Source organism: Galeopterus variegatus, unplaced genomic scaffold (genome assembly GCF_000696425.1).
Source record: "Galeopterus variegatus unplaced genomic scaffold, G_variegatus-3.0.2 Scaffold7120, whole genome shotgun sequence".
Classification (NCBI taxonomy): Eukaryota; Metazoa; Chordata; class Mammalia; order Dermoptera; family Cynocephalidae; genus Galeopterus; species Galeopterus variegatus.
Genome location: NW_007733231.1, coordinates 90,302 through 111,789, shown reverse-complemented (window position 1 = coordinate 111,789; position 21,488 = coordinate 90,302). Strand labels below are relative to the sequence as shown.

The window sequence follows — 21,488 nt, the reverse complement described above, 5'->3', positions numbered from 1 at the left end:
CAGAAAACAGTAAAAATAAAATATGTAAGATTATGTCTAAAAAATGAAGCATAACTTGGAATTTCAGAATGATTTAAGATCTCTACAACTCCTCCCAATTTTAGCCCAGTATCTTTTGCAGAATCAATGTTTACATGCGTTTTTAGAAATGTACGAAGTAGAATACGAAAGGTGACTTCCTGTTCTAAAAATGAGGAAAATAATTGACCCAAGACCAGCTTTTTACTATTAACTGAATGACTCTATAAGATTAGAAAAAATTGCCTTAGCAATCAACACAAAGAAATTATACACTAATCTACAGTAAAAGGTGCTACACAAGAGACATTTATTAATGTTTTGTTGTATTTACAGTTTTAACATAGCAAACCAAGGTGAATTACCACTTGGGCAGAAAGCACATCATTCTACATTTATAACACATTGGTTTCTGCTAACACATTGTAAAAGCAAGTAGTACAGTATGTTAGGGATCATCTCAAAAGTTCCAAGTTAATTCTTTCTTTGCTCCTAGTACCTAATCCTGCTTAATCCCAGCCTTTGTCCTAATCATTAGGAGACAAAAGAAAAAGAGAAAAAGGGATGGGGATTCTAATCACAGAGTATCAAGAGTTACTTACACTTTAGTAACCAAGTTGCATTTGTCCTTTTCCTTTCCTTTTTATACAGGGACAACACCTTCCGAATCCTTTAGATACTCACTACAGAATAAGGTACTACAAAATTTTGAATATGGACTATAAAAAATTAATGCTGATTGTTTACCAATTAAGAACATATTTTTTGACCACACCTTAAATGTAGTTTGCTCTATGATTTGCTTCCAAGTGTACACACAATACAGTTGAGTAACTTTCTATATTAATTTTAACAGCAAATATGGATTATGTGCAGAAATGCAGTCATAACAAATGTTTTAACTTTTGAGAAAACCCCTTTAAAATGACCAGCATTATACATATCTTACACTAAAATATTTAATTCCAAATTCATTTTGAGATGGGAAGATGAATAAAGCAAGATTGCCCCCTACTGACTACAGGGACATGGCTCATGCTATTTAAAATGACTACAAACAATATATAAGGCATTAATACATCACAGACTTGATTGCAAGAGCTTTTTCAAACATTAACCACTAACGATTCAATGATTACAGAATTCTGCATTAACTATTAAAATTTTACACCTAAGAACAAATAGAGCGAAATGATCTTTTTCAACAGTACTTTATTTTTTTAAAGCAGGTGATTATTCCTCTGTGTTCTGCATCTTGATTCACTTCCTGCAGGTGTTCTCTTGCTTCTTGAGAGAGAATTCATAAATGCAGGAAGGCCTTTGCCAGAAAACATCTGCCAGAGAAGGATATTGAATGTTAAAACTCTAGTTAGCTCGTTATTTTGGCAAAGAGAAGGATGTAGTCACAAAAGAAGGGAGGATGTTTGGAGACACAAGAAGTGCATTTTAACATAGTTTTAAGATTACTATATACTGACATCATAGTATTAAATAAACATTAAAATTTCAGATCCTAAAGTTATCAAGGCCTCCACAACTAGAAAGAACCAGAATGCTTTCTGTAAAAACCCATGAGGTAAGAAGTCTCTCTCTCCAAACCTCCTAACAAAAGAACAGAATGGAAGTAGCACTTCTTCAACCCACACTTAACCCTGTCAGCAATGACTGAAACTGGGGACACAGAAAGAGTACAATTCAAGTGCACAGGTAATTTTCCTAAAACACCTGAAACTACTGTTTACCCTGACAATTCTGCCACATCTCACACAAGGAAGATTTCCAGTAAGGATGCCAGTGATGTCATGCTATACTTACACAGACCATGGCAAAATTTAAAAAATAACTGTAAACTGACAGGTACCATAAATACTTTTTAAAAATAAATTTTCTCAAAAAGTCAATGTATTTTTTGGCTATGTTTCTCTGAAAATAATAAATATATGTAGCCCCAAGCTAATTTTAGGAAAAGAATGTACATGACTGAAATAAATGCTCTCAAAATAATGTCTGTACCTTTTGTTAAATGCAGTTTTCATCTGTTACTTTGAGGCATTTCTGTACTGACATAGTAAATTGTTTTGGTTCTCATGAAAATAACTTGGGAAAACCTACAAGTAACTCCCTATATTAATGCTAAAAGAAGACACACTAAAGAGCTACAGCTACTTAAATATTTATTGAAAAACTACTTTGTGGAACCCAGCACCAAGTGAGTGTTGGATGGGCTCATATTTTTTTTCCATCTCTCCAAATTACTGTGAAAACCACAAGAAACCCTTTTATATGAGGGTGTGTCAAAAAGTTCATGGAAAAAACTGAATTGGAAGATAATATGATTCCTTCCATGAACTTTTTGAAGACCTCATATCTTTTCTGATTAGACTACTGTGTAAGTCTTTAAAAGGCTGCCAAAATGTAGAGAAGGTATAACACTGGAGGAAATCAACTTATTCTTTTCAAACTGCCAACATTTTTCTAAACTCCAAATTCAGTTGTGTTTTGTTTTGAAGTAAACCAATGAAATTGATACAATAGCAATCTTTCTGTAGACTGAGAGATGTAAGAGACTGAAAGACCTCAGAATGTGTGGTGACATATGGGACACAAGAATATGAGGAACTCTAAAAGCCAAGAAGTAGACAATGGTAGACCAATGTCAAATGGAGGTTTTTGCAATGAGGCCAGACACATTATAAACCGAAGTAATTTCAGTTTTATCAGTTTCAATTAATATATGAACTACTGACTAGTAGATCAAAACACTACAGTTTGTAAGAACATATAATATAGTACAGATAAGTACCTGGCCACTTCCATAGTTCATGCTACTTCATCATAGGCAAACATCTTTAATAGTACCTTAAAGTCAAAGCTTGCCACCCAGCAGATATCAGAAACCCCTTAAGCAGGCCTAGAAAGATTAACCAGTGTGAGATCTCAATCGCCATAAAAACTCCAAATGAAAAAGATTGCTAGAGAGGCACTGCTGTCTAGGGCCTGGAGGCCTGTTCATATCAGCTTGACTGGCAGTGTTACACTGGAAGCACACAAATGGAGGACAAACACATCTTAGGAACTGTGAACATCATGTCTAAACTCTAGATCAGAACACTTTGGAAACAAAAGGAATCCAACAGCCTACAGATCATTTAACTGCAAAAAGAAGATAACCAGTTCTTGGGGACATTATGTGAATAAACTCTAGATCAGAACACTTTGGAAACAAAAGGAATCCAACAGCCTACAGATCATTTAACGGCAAAAAGAAGATAACCAGTTCTTGGGGACATTATGTGATTTTTTTTTCAGCAAAAATTCCACTGGAAACACCATTGCTACTGTCTTGCTATTTTATAACACAGTCCAATAAATCAAACTTTACCTTGACATGAATTTCTTTTAATGAAACAAGAGACTTATAAGGAACAGAGGGAAGATAATAGAAAAGGAGGAATCATTTATCATCACATAAAAAAATTAAAATATTTGATGCCTAATAGGTATAGCTAAACAGGTCATAGGAATCACTTTTCAATTGTGAAGGGCTCTAACTCATTAATGCTAGGCTTAAAAACTTTTTTCCCTTCAATTTCAGATGTGGTTAAAATAATAGATTTTTTAAACAATATTAATTGACAATAAATTAATAGATTTTTAATAATATTATGCTTCATATGTACAAGTGCTTTTGGTACAACATAAGCAGTCTTAGATAAAACTAGCTAACTGTGTTACTACCTTACAGTTCTGTAGCCAACCACTCATTTACCTGGCAGCATCAGAAGTGGTATTCTGTAAAAATGTATTTTCCAGTGAACTGGTAAATAAGAAAAAGTATGAACGCTTTATATTTTTAACCATTTCAGTAAAAACGTTTCTAAAAGGCATCTGTTGCTTTTTGAATGATAAGGAAGATTTTGTTTCTTCTGCTTCCTCATGGACACACAATTCTTGACACCACTGTGCCCACCTTTCGCAGTTCCTTCTGGTTTTTTGTTATGAAGTGGGAAACCAGATAACTGGGCTTGTTAGTGTACTTAAAAAAAAAAAAAGCCAAACAAGTTCTGAAAGGAAACCTTAGAGCTACCCCTATGATAGGGAGCACATGAGCTTTAGTGTTTGGCTTTTGTAACATCTATTTTGACTGATCAGAAAGAGATCTTTTGGGATAATTTCAAAATTGCTTTGTTTGTACTATATTTTGTGTAGCCTAAATAAAAAAGTCACTATTCCTATACTCTTTTTTAGTAAAATGCCAAATCTTAGTGTAACACGGGATGTATTTTTTTTTTCTGTTATGCCAAAGTTATTTTTAAAATTCCCTACCTGTTCTTTGTTTCTGGCAAAAAGTAAGCCATCAAAGAAAACAGAAGTCAATAAGGAAAAGTAAAGCCTTTGTATCTCACATGATGGTTTTCCAGTACATATTCTACCAAAGTTAAACTAAATTTAACTAGAATTAGAGAAAGAAAACATTTGGATCTGGAGTTCTTATCCCTCTCAATTGACAAAGGAAACTCAGTCCCATAGGATATTATGGCTTTTCAGGTTCCCTCTGGGGAATCCCCTGAAAATTATTAAGGAAGTCATTAGAATTCTAAATGCTGCTATAGGTCCCCAAAACCCTTAATTAGAGCTCTGAATCCTCTGGGTATGTCAGAAATGATTTCAAATCAACCCAGATATCATGGCTAGATAGAAAAGCAAATAAACTCCATTATGCCCTCCAATCGGGGGCACTCATTTACCCCTGAGTAAGTTTCTGACAACTCCTAAAGCACACTCCTGAAGCAATATTAGGCTCCCGACTTCAAATAATCTCCCTTAATAGCTCCAGCAACATTATTACTAAGGACTAACAACTTCACATCATAAACCTAAAGATGCATTGTTTTAAATTTAGGACACTCTCATAAAACATTTTGGAAATCAAAACAAAACAATAAAAACAACAAAATTCTGAGTACAGTCCCTAATAATACAGGAAAGTTGAGAAGTTCAGGCTTTCTCTCAACCTGACTGCTATTTATTATATACTAGAAGTAAGATGAAGAATGTGTGCAATCCCCTAATAAATATTCATATTTCCTTCTAACGGAAGAATGAAGAGAATAAACAGGTGTGATCTCAATCCATGCTGATATTCAGAGTTACCATTACAGTAGACCTACAGAATCTATTATTTAAAAAAAAGAAAAAAGAAAGAAAGAAACCTGTCCCCTCAAGATATTTTGGGCATCAATAGATTGGGGAAAATTTTTAGGTGATTCCAGCAACCTTTGTAAGGAGGACCTGTAGCAACCACAACCAACTTACGAATCTTTGGTAAATAAGAGTTAAACCTAAGGCTAACTACAAATTACCATCAGACAGGTAGGTGAAGGATGACAATGGTAACGGAATAAAACTACATGGAACATCTGATAAGCCTCTTAAAGTTAGGATGTCCTAGACACAAACAAAGACACATCACAGGTGTTAGGGTCCAGGCCAGTGGTGTCAATGTCCATCTGTGTCAAAACTTTGTGACTGAATTCAAACTCATGAAATGCCACAACATTTAAACGTGCAGTAAAAGATCCCTTTTTTTAAAAGAAAAAAATCATAAAGACCAAGTACATACTCCCTGGAAGAAACTGACTCTAACACATAACTAAGCCATCTGTTACTTACATTAGCACATTTAATTACACATGTAAAATGCTGTATCTGATACGTGGAAACTTTATAAATGTTAATGTTAGTTATATTTATTATACCATACTTGAAACAATTTTCGTTATATTCAAGAAAGTCTCATATTATTCTGTTGCTTAAAAGCTTTCAATGTTGTCCTATCACCTGGCAAATTAAATATATTTTCTTGAAGACCTGAGACCACCAGAAGTCTTCAAAATTGACAACTCCTCTCTTAGCACGATTGCTTATATAAACTATAATATCCAACAGCAAATACAGAACAAACTGACATTATCATGGGCACTTAACCTTGCATCAAGCCAACACGTCCTTGTGAATCTTATGGTTCCACTGCAAATGGGCTTAGTACTCAAGATATTTGAGAACACTGTTTCAACCTAGTTTTCCAGCCTTGATCCTGAATACTCCTTTATGCTCTAATTGAGCTACCATCCTTTGAACAAGCTCCATATTACCCTGCCTCTATTTCTGCTCTTCACTCTGCCTTAGGTGATTTGGAAATTCTTCCCTACACTATCCAACTTCCACTAGCTGAAATTCTACCCATCATTTAAGATTTGTCTCAACTGCTACATACACCCTTTACAAAGCCTGAGGCCCCCAACTGGACTGGCCTCTAGGTGGTGCTCAAGGTTCCACTCCATGATCCACTCAGGCCCCCAAAGTCCCACGGAACAAAGAGCCAAGTCCAAGAAAACCTATCAGATCTTGTCACCAGAGAAGTGCTTATGTGGTGCACTTTTTCTCAGCATTCCCCAGCTCTTCCTTTAGTAGCTACTCACGCATGATGGAGTCAGCCTCTGGGGAAAACCACACGTGAATCAAACAGCCTTGACAGGCCTTAGACCTCCTGTTTTCTAGGCAAGGGAAAAAGTCCTTTGTCCCTTTCCTTTCCTAGGGGTTGACCCACCTCACCACCAGAGTGATAACACCAGGGTGTGAACCTCAAGAAAAGCACCAGGAAAGCCTGAATGACTAATGTGAAGAGACGAGAGCCTTGGTGGGCTTGTCAGTAGCCCAGGCAAAAGGAGTTCCTAAAGTACCCTATGCTCTAGCTCTGGGGTTTAGGGGCCCCACATAATAAGAGGAGAGTGATTAGGCCTGAAGGGTTCCTTCCAAATGTCATCCTCTGAAACTGGTACAGCAGTAAGCAGTGGCTTCAGGATGCCGGCCTCAGTCCAGTAGCCAAACATCCTAGCTCGCTGATAACTAAGACCTCTGCCTCCTCTGCACTGCCAAAACACAAGATAACTTTCTTTCGTATGGTAGTTCACCTAACTTGCCTGTATTGACAGCCTTTTGTGGAAACTCCCCTTACTAAACTAGAAACTGTACCTCCTTACCTTCTCTGTGCCCCCCACCACAGAGCCGTACTCTAAACCTGAATGAAAACCTGCAGGGTGTGACATGATTACACTGGGACTAGCATAAATTTTTTTCTTTAATACCTTTAATAAATAAAGAGAACTCTGGTCCTGGGGAGATTTGAAAAAGTTTCTGGCATCTTCCGAACTTTTGCATAATTGATAAATCCTCTGAGAAACAGGAGAAAACCTAATTTAAAAAAGAAAAGTCAGGAATGAATTTATATTTTCCATGTTAAGTCCCCTCCCCAGAAATATCCCTCCTGATAGCAATACTTTTGTCATTTTTCTGCTAAAGGATATCAAAACATGAGCAATTTCCTCCACAATCTCCAAAGGATTTTCACACCAAATTATCCATTCCTCAATGACAAGGCATAATCTCAGGAGTCAAAAGTCTCTTTTGCACAATCAGAATCTAATTGGTCTAAAAAAGAAATAAAAAATAAGATGGTACTAAACATTTACATTTGGAAGCCTCATTGAGAAGCATGTCAAAATCTACCCAATGAATGGGGCCGGCCAGGTGGCGCACTGCTACAGTGCGCCGCTTGGGAGCGTGGCGGCGCTCCCGCCGAGGGTTCGGATCCCACATAAAGACCGGCCGCTCACTGGCTGAGCGAGGTGCGGGAGCAACGCCGAGGGTTGCGATCCCGTTGCCGGTCCCGGTCCGGGCGCGACATTGAGGGTTGCGATCCGTTGCTGGTCACGAAAAAAGACAAAAAAGGAAAAAAAAAAAAATCTACCCAATGAATTCCAAAAAAGTATTTCAAAGTAATTAACTCAAAAGAAAAAGGGGGGGTGTTAAAACTGTTTTTCTCAAAAAAAATTTTTTAACTTCTCTTGTGGGATTTCTTTTCCTGTTAACAGAATTTTTTTTTTTTTTTTTTTTTAAGATGACCGGTAAGGGGATCTTAAACCTTGACTTGGTGTTGTCAGCACCACGTTCTCCCAAGTGAGCCACGGGCCAGCCCCAACAGAATATAATGTCCACTAGGTGTCAGGATCCCCTTATCTATTACAGCAATTCTCACAATCTCAACTCCAAACCCTATTTCACCATTCTTAATAAGACTGATTTTGTACAACTATACCAGAATCTATACATTCCCAGAAGTTTATGCCTCTTGGGACAGTTAACAGGGAGATGATGTGTCCCTTCCGATGGAAACTCAAACATTCCTGTCCATCCTACTTCAGAGATGGACCCTGAGTCTTGAGCACATTTTTAAAACACATATATTAAGATACAATTTACAGATCACAAAGTTCACCTGTGTACAACTCACTGGATTTGTGTATATAGAGTTGTATAGCCATGACCATAATCTAATTTTAGAACATTTCATCATCTGCCAAAAATCCTATACCCATCAGCAATCACTCCCCATTCACCTGATCCCATCTCCTCTTTCCCCAGCCCTACGCAACCACTAATCTACTTTCTGTTAGACACATTTTAAAATATACCATTGGATACTTTTTAACATATGCTCAGCACTCAGAGGTGGGAAACTCTTTGTACTCAAGACATTGAAACTGATTTTTGGCACTAACCAAGAGCTGTCAGGGCTGAGCAGGGTGAACACTGTTCTTTTTGGCAACAAAAGCAACAAGTAACTACAGAGCAGGGGTCACCCCCTCTAGGTGGAGGGATCCGAATGAACTGGAGAGCACAAGATCTGTATGAAGGGGACAACTATAACTCAGCTCCAGTCAAAGGTTGCCATTTGGAAATACAGGACACCTTTGCTAGATATTCCAACTTTTAAGAAAAGTAAAACAATCCAGAGGTTTTATGTGGAAAATATTTTTAAATGTTGGCAGCTAATTAAAAACAAAACAAAAAACTTTTAAACTAACTGTAGAACAAACAAGCCACAACTACAGGTTATATGTAGCTCCTGAGCTGCCAGCTTCAGAGCTCTGCACAGACCCTTGCAGGAGAAATTCCATAAAATCAGTTCTCTTCAAAAGGGAAGTTCCAAAAATGACCCAAACATTGGGTACAAATGCACATAAGTGTTTCCAAAGTCTTACCATTTTTTGCTTACAAGTAAATATTACATGCAAGAATGATCAATGATAAAATATTATAACTCCATCTCCCATGAAACTTTAATATGGAAAGGAAATCAATCCATTACATTTCTTTAACTTATGCTGTAAAACAATCAGTCTGAAAATATGCTTAATGGCTCTTCTTTGGTCCATTCACAATTTGATTTGACTTCAGACCTGAGGAGAGAGGGATGGTCAGCCTTTCTCTTAAAGGTACAGTCTAGAGAATAAGCAAGCCATGGAACTATTCCTCCTGTGTTACTCTCCTGTTTATTGTTTTTATTATTAAACTTCTCAATAATCGAGGGAGAAAAAACATCACTATTTCTCTTTCCTTGGAATTCCAATGATCAATAGTAGAGTAGATTAGGCTACTGGGGAAGTGGGAGATGGTATGATGAATGACTTGTATTTTCCAAGTTAAATTTTGGGTCAGCAATGCATGGCTCTACCAGCCTAGGAAAAGCAGGTCATGAATCTGTTAAGCACCTGTTGGGCAAGGGTGCTAAGCTATGCTAACCAGACCCATTATTAGCAGCACTGACACCAAGGTTCTTAACTAAGAAGGCAACATGAAGGCCCAAAACAGGACACAGTAGAAAGGGATATCATAGAAGCATAGTGAGGCAATCACACCATATTTAGTAGCTACAAGATGGCCCTGCTATTGTTTTGTAGAACTCATAGCAGTGATGGTAGTCTCTCTTATTGCATCATATGCATTTTCTTTACAAATAATGAAGAAGTCAATATTAAAATAATTTGCCCAATGTTTATTTCTTAGAACAACAACCTGAAATACTTGGTATTTTTTTTTTTAAAAAAAACCTCCTCCCCATTGTAAAACAATTCTTACTGTTACTAACAGTGAACTAAAGAATTCTGGAACCCTATAGTTGTTGTTTCAGAAGTTATCTTTAGCAAGGCTATATGTTTCCTGTTTTCTGCTCACAGATCCAACCAAAGATGGACCGTATATACTTATGAGTTAGTTCAAATTTGTTTATAGTATACCTATAAGTAATTTGGTGTTGAATATGTACATCCTTTGCAGCAATAACTCACAAGGGGAAAAAAGACTAGAGTCATCTTGTCGGTATACTCCATTGATCACATGGGAAGGAATATATGAGTGGGTTAGGAAAAACCTACCAAAATGAAGAGACTTTTTATTAATATATATGTTACTCTGATGGTGACAATAGCCTAATCTTTAAGAAAGAAACATTTTAAAAATTATACTTATTCCTGATGATTAATATTATTGCTACATAATAAGTGACATGAAGGTTTCTGAAAGTAATTTTACTTGTAAAAGTTAACATAACCTTTTCTCTCCTTTTATGTTGAAAGCACTTACCTAAAACCAGGAACACCCACCAGAGCCAGTACTGACCATCAAAGTATCCAGGGAAATAGGTAGAAAACTGAAAAATACAGTAAAATATTTTATAGCAGTTTAACAGACACAACTTCACATTTTAATTTAAGGGCACACAAAATACAGACTTATATTTGTTACACCAATGCTGTCATTTAGAGCTTACAATCATTTAAAAAGTGTAAGTGAAAGTATTTTATATACTACTGATTTGAAATGGTTACAACAAATGCAAATCTATTTCCTTTCATGGAAAGCAATCTTTAAACATGATAGGTTTCACCTTTATGGACTCCTTGTTTTGAAATATACAAATTTTTTTTAAAAAACCTTTTTTTGCCCACGTAATATTTGCCCTTCTAGAAATATGTTTCAATGCCAAAAGCAACTGTTTGTCTGATTATCACTGCCTCCTTTCTAGTGAGGGCTTCATTTTGTTCCTACCCCTCCCACCTTGCCTTGACCTTAGAAGCTTTATCATGTATATCATGTTAATCCCATTCCCTTGCTAGGGACTGGTTTAGGAGTGGGCACAGAATGTCATTCTGGCGAATAGAAAATGAGGGCTCTGAGAAAGAAGGCTTCCTTGCTCTAAAAGAAAAAAGGAAGGGAAGAAATAGTTTACTTTCCTATGTTAAGCAGGGTTGTGTTTCAATGTGATACCTGAAACTGCCATCTTTTAACCCTGAGGGGAGGAGGAACCATAACCAACATGCTGAAAAGTCAGCTATCCCTAATTATGTTAATGAACCATTCACTGATTTAACTATCCTCCATGTCAGGACTTGTATTCAAACTTTCTCCACTGTTTTCTTATTTTCTAAGCCATTCTGAGCTAGGTTTTCTGGAGCCAAAAGCATCCTAACTGATACAAGTTGATTCATTCAATTCAGTTTAAACATTTAATCAATTTAGTTCAAAATTTAATTTTTAAAAAAAAGGGATTGGTAACTAATTTTATTTCTGTTTTCTTTGGAGGCTTTGGTGTCCAAGAGTTTAACAGTTTGGGAATTAAAATATAGTATTTTATTTCTTTTTTTTTTTTTTTTGTCTTTTTCTCATGTCCGGCAACGGATCGCAACCCTCAGTGTCGCGCCCGTACCGGACCGGGACCAGCAACGGGATCACAGCCCTCGGCGTTGTGCCCACACCTCGCTCAGCCAGCGAGCGGGAACCGGTCTGCATGTGGGATCCGAACCCTCGGCGGGAGCGCCGCCACACTCCCAAGCGGCGCACTGTAGCAGTGCACCACCGGGCCGCCCAGTATTTTATTTCTTAATAAAGTAACAATTAAAATTTAGAGAAGAAAAGAAAACCTCTTTTAAGGCTTGGGTTCTTAACCTAAAGTCCATGTTTTAGATGAGTATATATTAGCTCTCTAGGGAAAAAGCTTATAACTTTCATCAGAGTCTCATGGGATTCTGGAACCCTAAAAATGTTAACAACTGCTTTACAATAAAGTAGGTGGGACTACTTTGAAAAACTGCATTGGTCAATCAACACCCTTTAATTAGTTAAGTATGCCAAATTATGATGAATAAATTGGTGGATAATAGCAATAAACTTAACTGAAATCAAAGGATATGTTAAAAGTTTAAATGTTTTACAACTTTAAATTATTTCATGCAATTTTAACTGGTAATTCCCAAATCACTGAAGATATACATCTCTCTAATTTAACTTCAGAGGTAGGCCCCTCATGGAGTAGCACTTGTTGAACAGTTTTGGCTCCCCCAATATTTTGGCATGACCAATCCTGGAAGAGAAGGAGGAAGAGAAGAAGAAAAGAGGGAAGGAAGAAGAAAGCTGTACTAAAATTTCAGTAGAATTAATGAGAGGAATGTCTGGTTCTGACAAGACACCAAAGAGGCGATATCCTTCCTTTTACCATAAAACAACTAATTTCAGAAGATACACAGTTATTATTATAAACATTAAAAACAAAGAAAGCGACCGGTGAATAACCTGTCGGACAGACCAATATTCAATAAATTTGACTATGAAACTTCTTCGCATGAGCCACTTGCAACTGATTTTCATTCAACGTCATCATGAAACCAGAACACAAATGAAAATTATTCAAAATGTTGAGACAACTCAAAAAACGCAAATGAAAAATAAAATATTCAAAATCATTCTAATTATTCATCTCTCTGTAATCTTCGCATGAGCCACTTGCAACTGATTTTCATTCAACGTCATCATGAAACCAGAACACAAACGAAAATTATTCAAAATGTTGAGACAACTCAAAAAACGCAAATGAAAAATAAAATATTCAAAATCATTCTAATTATTCATCTCTCTGTAAAGTCTATATTTTCTGTTGTACAACTTACCCTGACAATCAGGATCCACTTAATTAGAGAGAGACCAAATCCTGAAATGGCCCCATACCTTCCTGCAGCTGAGGTGGTCAGGCAGAAAGACAGGAAAAACCCAATCCAGTTAAAGAGGAATGCCACTGCAAAAGCAGAGGGGGTACAAAGAAGTCAGATATATCTTATAGCCAAGGAACAAGAGTGCCTTTTATATCTGCCTCTGCTTAAATGACATTCCCGAGGATAAAAGAGCCTGGCCTCCGCAACTCTCACCCACTTCCCCAAAACATCTATCTTTTGTCTTCCCTCCAAAAGCAAACAAGAAAACATCCTCTGTGAATATCAGATTTTATACTATTATGTCTACTGCTATTCACTTTCAAAAATGCCTTAATATTCACCAAATTGTATGCTTATGACCTGTGTCTTTACTGTGTCTTATATACTTCAGTAAATAAAATAAATGCCTTGAACATTAAATTAGTGTCCCCAAATAATCCGATTTAAGTCACTCGGCCTCCTGCTCTATGAATTTTGACAGCTTATATAACATCATCTCTAAAAGCATTGTACTTTCGTTATCTTTTTAATACAGAAAATAAAGGAAATGGTTGCTTACTTCTAAGTGAGGCACATGAAAAGATAAATGCAAAATAACATCAAGAGGAAAAAAAACATTAAAGGAGAAAATATCAGGCTGACTTTGATCTATCAAAAAATATAAGCTTGCAGAACAAAATTCATGAGACAAAGGCATTTAATTCCTATTCTACAGGTTGAGTATGAGTATGATCATTGCTAAGAAGCCCTGTAGACCTGGAAGATGAGGCTTAGCTCATGTAAAAAGACAGCATCCCCATAACTGGGGGGATTAATTATATTTTCCATAAATATTCATGGAAATAGAAGGTGAAGAGAAGGGATATTAAGATAAAAGTGTACTAAGCTCTGAATATCCCAGTAAAAGGCACCAAATAAATATCATGTATTAATATATTAGCTCAACTGGTTATTTTAATTCAGTCAGATTCACACATAATCTAAAGCACTCTGGTTTGTGGGAAGTGATTCTGCTATGTGTATATACGTACTGAAAAAAGTTAACATGAAAATCCCATCGTTTCCTATCCTCAGCTGGTCAGCATCATCAAAATCATCCCGACCCACAAAATCTTCATCCTAAATGAAAAGAAAAAGAATAGGTAAATTCATAATGAATTTTTTCTAGTCAAAAAAAGACATCAAGAAAAATAAAGAAAGAGGCAAATGTGAGTACCAAGGAGAAAATTTATTGCTTTGGCTCAATTCAAAACTATGAGCATTAAAGACTCAGTATGTTTTAAAACTTTCATTTTGCATTACAAGTAAAAGATACGATGAGAGAAAAAACAAACCTTTCTTCTGTCCTCACAGTATTCTAAATTAAATTTTCATTTTATAATCCAAATTCTTTAATACACTTCAAAAAATAAAAAGTTCACAAAGAACTACTTACCCTTCCTTTTAAAAACTATATCTCAAGAAAAAAAAATTTACTTACACATTTGGCTTAATTCTAGAATATCAGTAATCCAAGGCCTGTTTAGGGCCTAGAATGTTAGTAATCCATGTTAGTAAGGAGGTAAAATAGACCAGCTCAAGTGTTTTATGAGACTGGCATGGGGGGAAAAGGACAGCATGATCATACATGAACAGCCTACAGAGCTGCCCACTACTTGACTCCACACACGTGTTTGTCTTGGTATACAGGTCTGAAACATTCCCATCTCCAGTCTTATGGGCAGATAGGATCTCTTCCACCTTAACTTGAAAATATTGCAGGTCTAGAAGGAACACGATCCTGACCAACACCAACACGAACATACATAGCCCCTATCTTTTCTACTGATGTAAGTATGTGTTGAGATACCAAATAACTAAACATACACTTTAATGTGAAAGTGATAGATTTGTATATAGTTCAATGAGGGCTCCTCAAATAGAAAAAAAAAAAAATTAAGGGGCAATCAAAACTTGTCCTACACAGAAAAGGAGCCGGGAAGAGCCATACCAAACTGTTAGTAGTTCTCCTAGGGAGTGGGAACTAGAGAAAGTGACAGTCAGTGGCAGCTTCCTTTTCTAACTTAAAAACTTCCTCTATTGTTTGAAATTTTTACAATAATGCATTTGTCTTATAATTATTAAAATATTAAATATCAGTACTCTGACTTCATATTAGCAGAACAAGGCTTTGCTAAATTAGAAACTAATTCTGTTTTGTGCAAAACTACTTAAAGACACATGAAGTAACTTCTTATAATATTGCAAATGCCTTCTAACTGTTCTTCCTGTCCTTGGTATCTCTTCTACCATGATTTCTCCTACAAACTGTTCCCAGGTTCATGTTTAACAACCACACTAGTCCTTTCATACTCCTGCTCAAACAGGATTCCACATAAGCTACATGCTAGGATGAAACACCTCAGCCTAGCATTCCAAGGATCCTACAAATGACAGTTGTGGTCACGTTTTCCTATCTTCCTTCATAAACTCTTTGCTCGTACAAAACCAATTACTGCATCCACAGAACTGCCCTGGACGTGGCTGAATTCATACCCGCTTTCTGGGCTTCTTCCCTCTGGAATGCTCTTACCCATCAAAACTCTGGACCCACTTCAAATCCCATCTTTCCCCATGATCATCCAGTGTGATATTATGATATATGTATATTGGTTTTTGCCCTCAGTTCCTAGCTCATAACCCCCATCCTTGTTCTTTTGTTATAATGTTGTGACACTTTAGGCTTCAGAAGGAAGCCTCAGAATAGGGTCTTTCTTCTACACTCCTTTCACTTGCTCCTTTTTCTCACCAAGGCAGCGAATTCTCTGACCTCCCTTATCTGATTGTAGGTCATAACACCCCTATTCCAGAAAGGGGTCTCGCCCCATACTTGGGAGGAAAGAATGCTGCACAGAGAATCTGAATAAACAGGCCTTGTTGGGTTTCTCCATGCTGTCTAATTGTGTTAGATCATACCTTTTGTCCAACCACATTTCTACACGGTCATCCAGGCTTCTCCCATCATGTATATGTAATGAAGCTTCCACAAAACCCCAAGAGGACAGAGTTTGTTTAGATAGCTTCCAGAGAGCTGAGCACGTGGAAGTTCCTGAAGGGTGGCATGACTGGGGAGGACATGGAAGCTCCACACCCCTTCCCCCGTACCTCACCCTGTGCATCTCTTCATCTGTATCCTTCATCATCTCCTTTATAAAAAAACCGGTAAATGCAAGTACGTATTTCCCTAAGCTCTGTAAGCCACTCTAGCAAATTAATTGAACCCAAGGAGGGGGTCATGGGAAACCCAGTTTATAGCTGGTCAGTAAGCATGGGTAAAACAACCTGGAGCTTGAGACTGGCATCTGAAGTGGGGGTTGGGGAAGAGACTGAGCCCTCCACCTGAGGGATCTAACGCTATCTCCAGGCAGACAGTATCAGAACTGAACTGAATTAGAGGACACCCAACTGGTATCTGCTGCAGAACTGCTTGATTGCTTGGTGGGAGAAATCCCCACACACGGTCATGTGAGTCAGAAGTATGTGTTGACCTATGTGATTGTGGTGAGAGAGCATAGAAAAAAAATGTGTTGTTTTTTTTCCCCCTCTGTCACAGTTCTTGATGTCCACTGTTCTTATGCAGCTTAGATATGGCTATTTGCGGGCCTTTTACCCTAGCTGGATTTTAAACTCTTGCATGTCAGGAACACTGCCTTATACAAAGCTTTTTACCTACCCACTGCAAAATATACAGCACCTTGTATAAAGAAGTGCTCTACACGTCTGCTAAATAAAGAGGTTCCCTAAATATGTACACTTGTCAAATAAAAGTATATTCTGAAGAGTTCTATGATTAATCAGAGCTAGAGTACAGTGAAGCATACAAGGAATTTGGAATCTAGAATATCTGGGTTTGACTCACTTCTTATTAACCATATGATTGGGTAAATTACTTGATCTCTTCTGGGCCTCAATTTTTGCATCTGTAAAATGTAGATAATATAATCTCTATCTTGTAAGGTCACTGTGAGGATTGAAAACAATATACAAAATATATAAACGTATCAATCACAGTACCAAGCATGATGTTTGCTTCCAATATATATATGGTAGTTATACGAGTATTATGACTGTTTTGCCCCTAGACAATAAGCACCATGAGGTTCTTAGTTTCTCCCTGAAGCCTACGAGAACTGAATGCACATCCCAATCATAAACTATTCCTGCCAAGCAGTGGTTTTAGGAGCTTCACACTTTATAGTAGGCGGGGTCTGTAAATAATCCACCACCCTAAAGCCAGCAGAACCTCTGGGGCCTATGCCATCACACTGCCCAGACTGAGCTTCTGTTCTTGTTATTTTCTCCAGTTTCCTGCCAGGACTGGAGCCTAAGGCTCTGGTCACCCCCACATTCCTGGGGACTGTATCCTGCTCCCATCCTCCCAATAGCTGGCCTAAAGCCCTACCCACATCAACCTCAACCTGGATGAAACCACATCTATATTACTCACAGATCTGACATCAAGAGCTACAAGTGCCCAAAAATCTCCACTGTATTACATCATATCCTACCCTCACCCCCATGAACCAGCATCAGGCTAGATGGGACCTGAACTCATTGCATGATCTGGACTGCTGGAGGCATAGGGTTCATCTAGATGATTGTTAAGGTCCCTTTCAAGAGTTTAAATCTATGAAGTTGCACGTATTTATTCTCTCTATAGACCTCCCTAGCAGCTATCCACCTAACACCAAAATAAGTAAAATCAAGGCAAAGTCAGCGTATTGCCTACATCAGCTCCTGCTACAAGATGCTTCAGCCATCCTAGGACACTTGAGAAACTGGTGGTAGAGTAGAGATACAGGAAAAATGAGCTGGTTTGACTAGTGATTTTCTGCTCATTTATACCTCTTTACCTCATCATTTTCAGGAAAATACGAGTTTATTATCCCAAAGGAAAATGTACTTTTTTTTTTGTGGCACTGGCTGGTACAAGGATCTGAACCCTTGATCTTGGTGTTATAACACCACGCTCTAAACAACTGAGCTAACTGGCCAGCCCTTGTTTTTTAAAATTAGCTGTACTTTTACTAATCAATACAATCGTAAGTAATAAATCAAAACTGGATAGTAAAAATAACTTACTCCCCATAAAGCAGTCATCAAGTAACATGGCAAATTGTACTTACTCTTCCAGGAACCAGAGGGATAGCAGCTTCAACCTTGGTTCTCTCGGCTTCATCATAACTGGGCAGTGTTGTAGCTACATTGTAAGATGGGGGCTTGGGAAACCCAGACTCATCTTTGTAGTCAAAATATGCTGCAGAATAAAAAAGAAAGTCATGATACTGTGAACTGAAGGAATAAAGGTTTTGCACTAACTCTGGCAAAAAAAACCCCCAGCCATTCCCCTAAGGATATAGAAAGTCATGATACTGTGAACTGAAGGAATAAAGGTTTTGCACTAACTCTGGCAAAAAAAAACCCCAGCCATTCCCCTAAGGATATAGAATTATTGAACCAAAAGACACTTATACATTATAGATGAATATAAGAGACTGGGGATGATTTTTAAATTTGTCTTCTTCTGAATTATTTAAAATCCGACTCACTTTGTATCTTCCCTTCCAACTGCTTTTGAAACACTTTTTTTGACCATCATGTCTAAGTGTACATAGAGTATATTTAAGTAGTTTAGTCATCCCCTTGCCCCATTTCCTACCTGCACTCTCTACGGAGATGCTGCTGTAAGGTGGAGGAGCATCACCTGCAGCCTGTTCAGGTACTCCAACCATTTCCTCATTCTGCAACTAAATAAAAATTTCATATTTTAATGCAAGTGTAAAACCAAATAGAAAGATAAGAAACTGAAAACTGGAATATGCTCTCTGAAAAGCTATTTGGCAATGTGTTTCAAAAGCCTTAAAACGTACAAATCTGTTTTAAAGTATTCTGATCCCAGGAAGTTATTCTATGGAAATAATCAGAAAAAGAGACAAAAAAAAAAGTAGACAAAAATGCTACTGCAGCAAAAATTACAAACAACCTAAATTCCAATCATAGGAAACTTATTAAATAAATTACAGTATATCTCACAAAGGACTGAGTACTAAGCAGCCATAAAAAATAAAAATGAGGAAAATTTGATGACTTGAATAGATATTCATGGTGTACTGTTAAAAGTAAAAAAAGCTAAATTTACCTAATAGTATGCACCACATAATTTGTTTTTAAAAAGAAAGATATATAATGGAAAGCAGGTCTAGCATGATAGACAAGTACAATTCAACACTGATATCTCTAGGTAATGGGAGTATAGGGGAATTTTTCCTTTTTGTTCTTTATATGTATGTTGTAATTTTTTGTAATGAACATTTATCACTTGTATAATTGTTTAAATTTAGAAAGATAATCTGTTAAGACAAAGACAAATCACAGGCAAACCAAGGTTTACCATTATATTCAGTTCGTGCACAGAAATTAAATCTTAAATAACAGACATTTATGAAAACAAAATTCTACCTAATTCTACATATGACCTCTGTCAGTACATCTCCCTCTTCCCTATCTCAGCGACTTTTTCACTGGCCAAATCTTCAGTTATTTTAAATAACTCACACTAAAAGTGTGTCTGCCTGCTATTGCTTGTCTATACTCTACACAAGTCATGTTCATAGAACAAAGGCATTTCAATAATTTTTCCAGTGTGACAATACACTACATTTTTTAAAAAGATGATGAGTTGGCTGAGACTGGGAATTAACCTGTAAAGAAATAACAATATTTACTGATATAACCAACTTGGGGGTCTGGTCCTGTCTACCATCATGACATATAGGGCCAACTGAGGTACCTGTAAAATACATGCCACCTCTAAACCATAATGCTACAAACATCTTGAATTGAGACAGAAAAACAGAGAGCCTGTGATGTCAAAACATGAAGTAAGGCTCCCTAATCCATTAAATTTTAACTGACCATCTCAATCTCCAATCCCTATGCTTTTCAAAACAAGGTGGCAACAAAACTTTTCTGACTAATACTGCAAAGCATTCAATTTCAAATACAGATACAGTCAGGCCTAATGTTCCTAGTACACCAAATCAATGAATTATTATTATTATTATTTTTTTTATTTTTTTAAAAGATGACCGGTAAGGGGATCTTAACCGTTGACTTGGTGTTGTCAGCACCACGCTCACCCAGTGAGCGAACCGGCCATCCCTATATGGGATCCGAACCCATGGCCTTGGTGTTATCAGCACCGCACTCTACTGAGTGAGCCAGGGGCCGGCCCAATCAATGAATTATTTAAATAGAGTTCCTGGGACCATGGTTCACTTGAAATACTGGTTTTAACATTATCTGAAGCTCTAGACAGGGTATTTTCAGCCTCCTCATATCTAACCACTCTTGTGCAGCAGGAAGGTCGCAGAAAAGAGGCAAAAGAGTCAGCAGCAAGAACAGAGGAATCAAAACAAGGTGGCAACAAAACTTTTCTGACTAATACTGCAAAGCATTCAATTTCAAATACAGATACAGTCAGGCCTAATGTTCCTAGTACACCAAATCAATGAATTATTATTATTATTATTATTATTTTTACAGATACAGTCAGGCCTAATGTTCCTAGTACACCAAATCAATGAATTATTATTATTATTATTTTTTTTATTTTTTTAAAAGATGACCGGTAAGGGGATCTTAACCGTTGACTTGGTGTTGTCAGCACCACGCTCACCCAGTGAGCGAACCGGCCATCCCTATATGGGATCCGAACCCATGGCCTTGGTGTTATCAGCACCGCACTCTACTGAGTGAGCCAGGGGCCGGCCCAATCAATGAATTATTTAAATAGAGTTCCTGGGACCATGGTTCACTTGAAATACTGGTTTTAACATTATCTGAAGCTCTAGACAGGGTATTTTCAGCCTCCTCATATCTAACCACTCTTGTGCAGCAGGAAGGTCGCAGAAAAGAGGCAAAAGAGTCAGCAGCAAGAACAGAGGAAAATACAGACTTTCCAAGAATGCTGCCCTAATATACTATAGCTAGCAATGACATTTCTAACCCGTTTCACATTTCTAACTTGGTATTTCTAATCCGTTTTATATTTCACAAGCTTGGTAAAAGTAATCATGTTACCTCTGCATAATTTAGGTTTCAGAAAGGAAGCATGGCAATTCTAAGAAATAACAGAAGTCCAAAGATTAAAGAGGTAAAGAGGTTCTTACGTGCCAGTACCTATAAGATAGGCTGCCTGTCTCCTAGCAACCTGGAAATGTAAATTTTGATCATCCCCCACCACAGCAACAGATAACAGAGAAAAGAAACTCTAATCATCTCAGAAACCCCAATTTTCTCTCTGGTGAGGAAAAAAGAAACATTTCCAGGTGAAATTTTTTGCTCCATTAAAATTCACTACTTTAGAATCATGAACTAATACAGAGCACTTCAAAAAGTTCAGGGAAAGATTCATATAAGGGCTGGCAGGTGCCACCCCCCCCTACCATGTCAGCATCCAGCCCAGCCATGACCACTAAGAAGCTGCCAGAAGTGACCCGGACTCCCTGGGTAGGGCTGGCCCAGGGCCTCAGCCATGCCCTC

The 21,488-nt window shown here is 37.4% G+C and overlaps 1 protein-coding gene across 1 annotated transcript in view; it reads right to left on the bottom strand.

Annotated features, from left to right (window-relative positions):
- Positions 1-299: 299 nt before the first annotated feature.
- Positions 300-21,488, bottom strand: part of NDFIP1 (Nedd4 family interacting protein 1) — a 44,574-nt gene continuing 23,385 nt past the window's right edge. The window contains exons 2-8 of the mRNA XM_008591647.1: positions 18,604-18,691; positions 18,071-18,201; positions 13,937-14,024; positions 12,864-12,988; positions 10,504-10,570; positions 7,167-7,272; positions 300-1,352 (exon numbers count right to left, since the gene is read on the bottom strand). Coding sequence (XP_008589869.1) covers positions 7,169-7,272; positions 10,504-10,570; positions 12,864-12,988; positions 13,937-14,024; positions 18,071-18,201; positions 18,604-18,676 — 588 coding nt within the window. The 5' untranslated portion in view covers positions 18,677-18,691 and the 3' untranslated portion in view covers positions 300-1,352; positions 7,167-7,168. The remainder of the gene's footprint in view (positions 1,353-7,166; positions 7,273-10,503; positions 10,571-12,863; positions 12,989-13,936; positions 14,025-18,070; positions 18,202-18,603; positions 18,692-21,488) is intronic.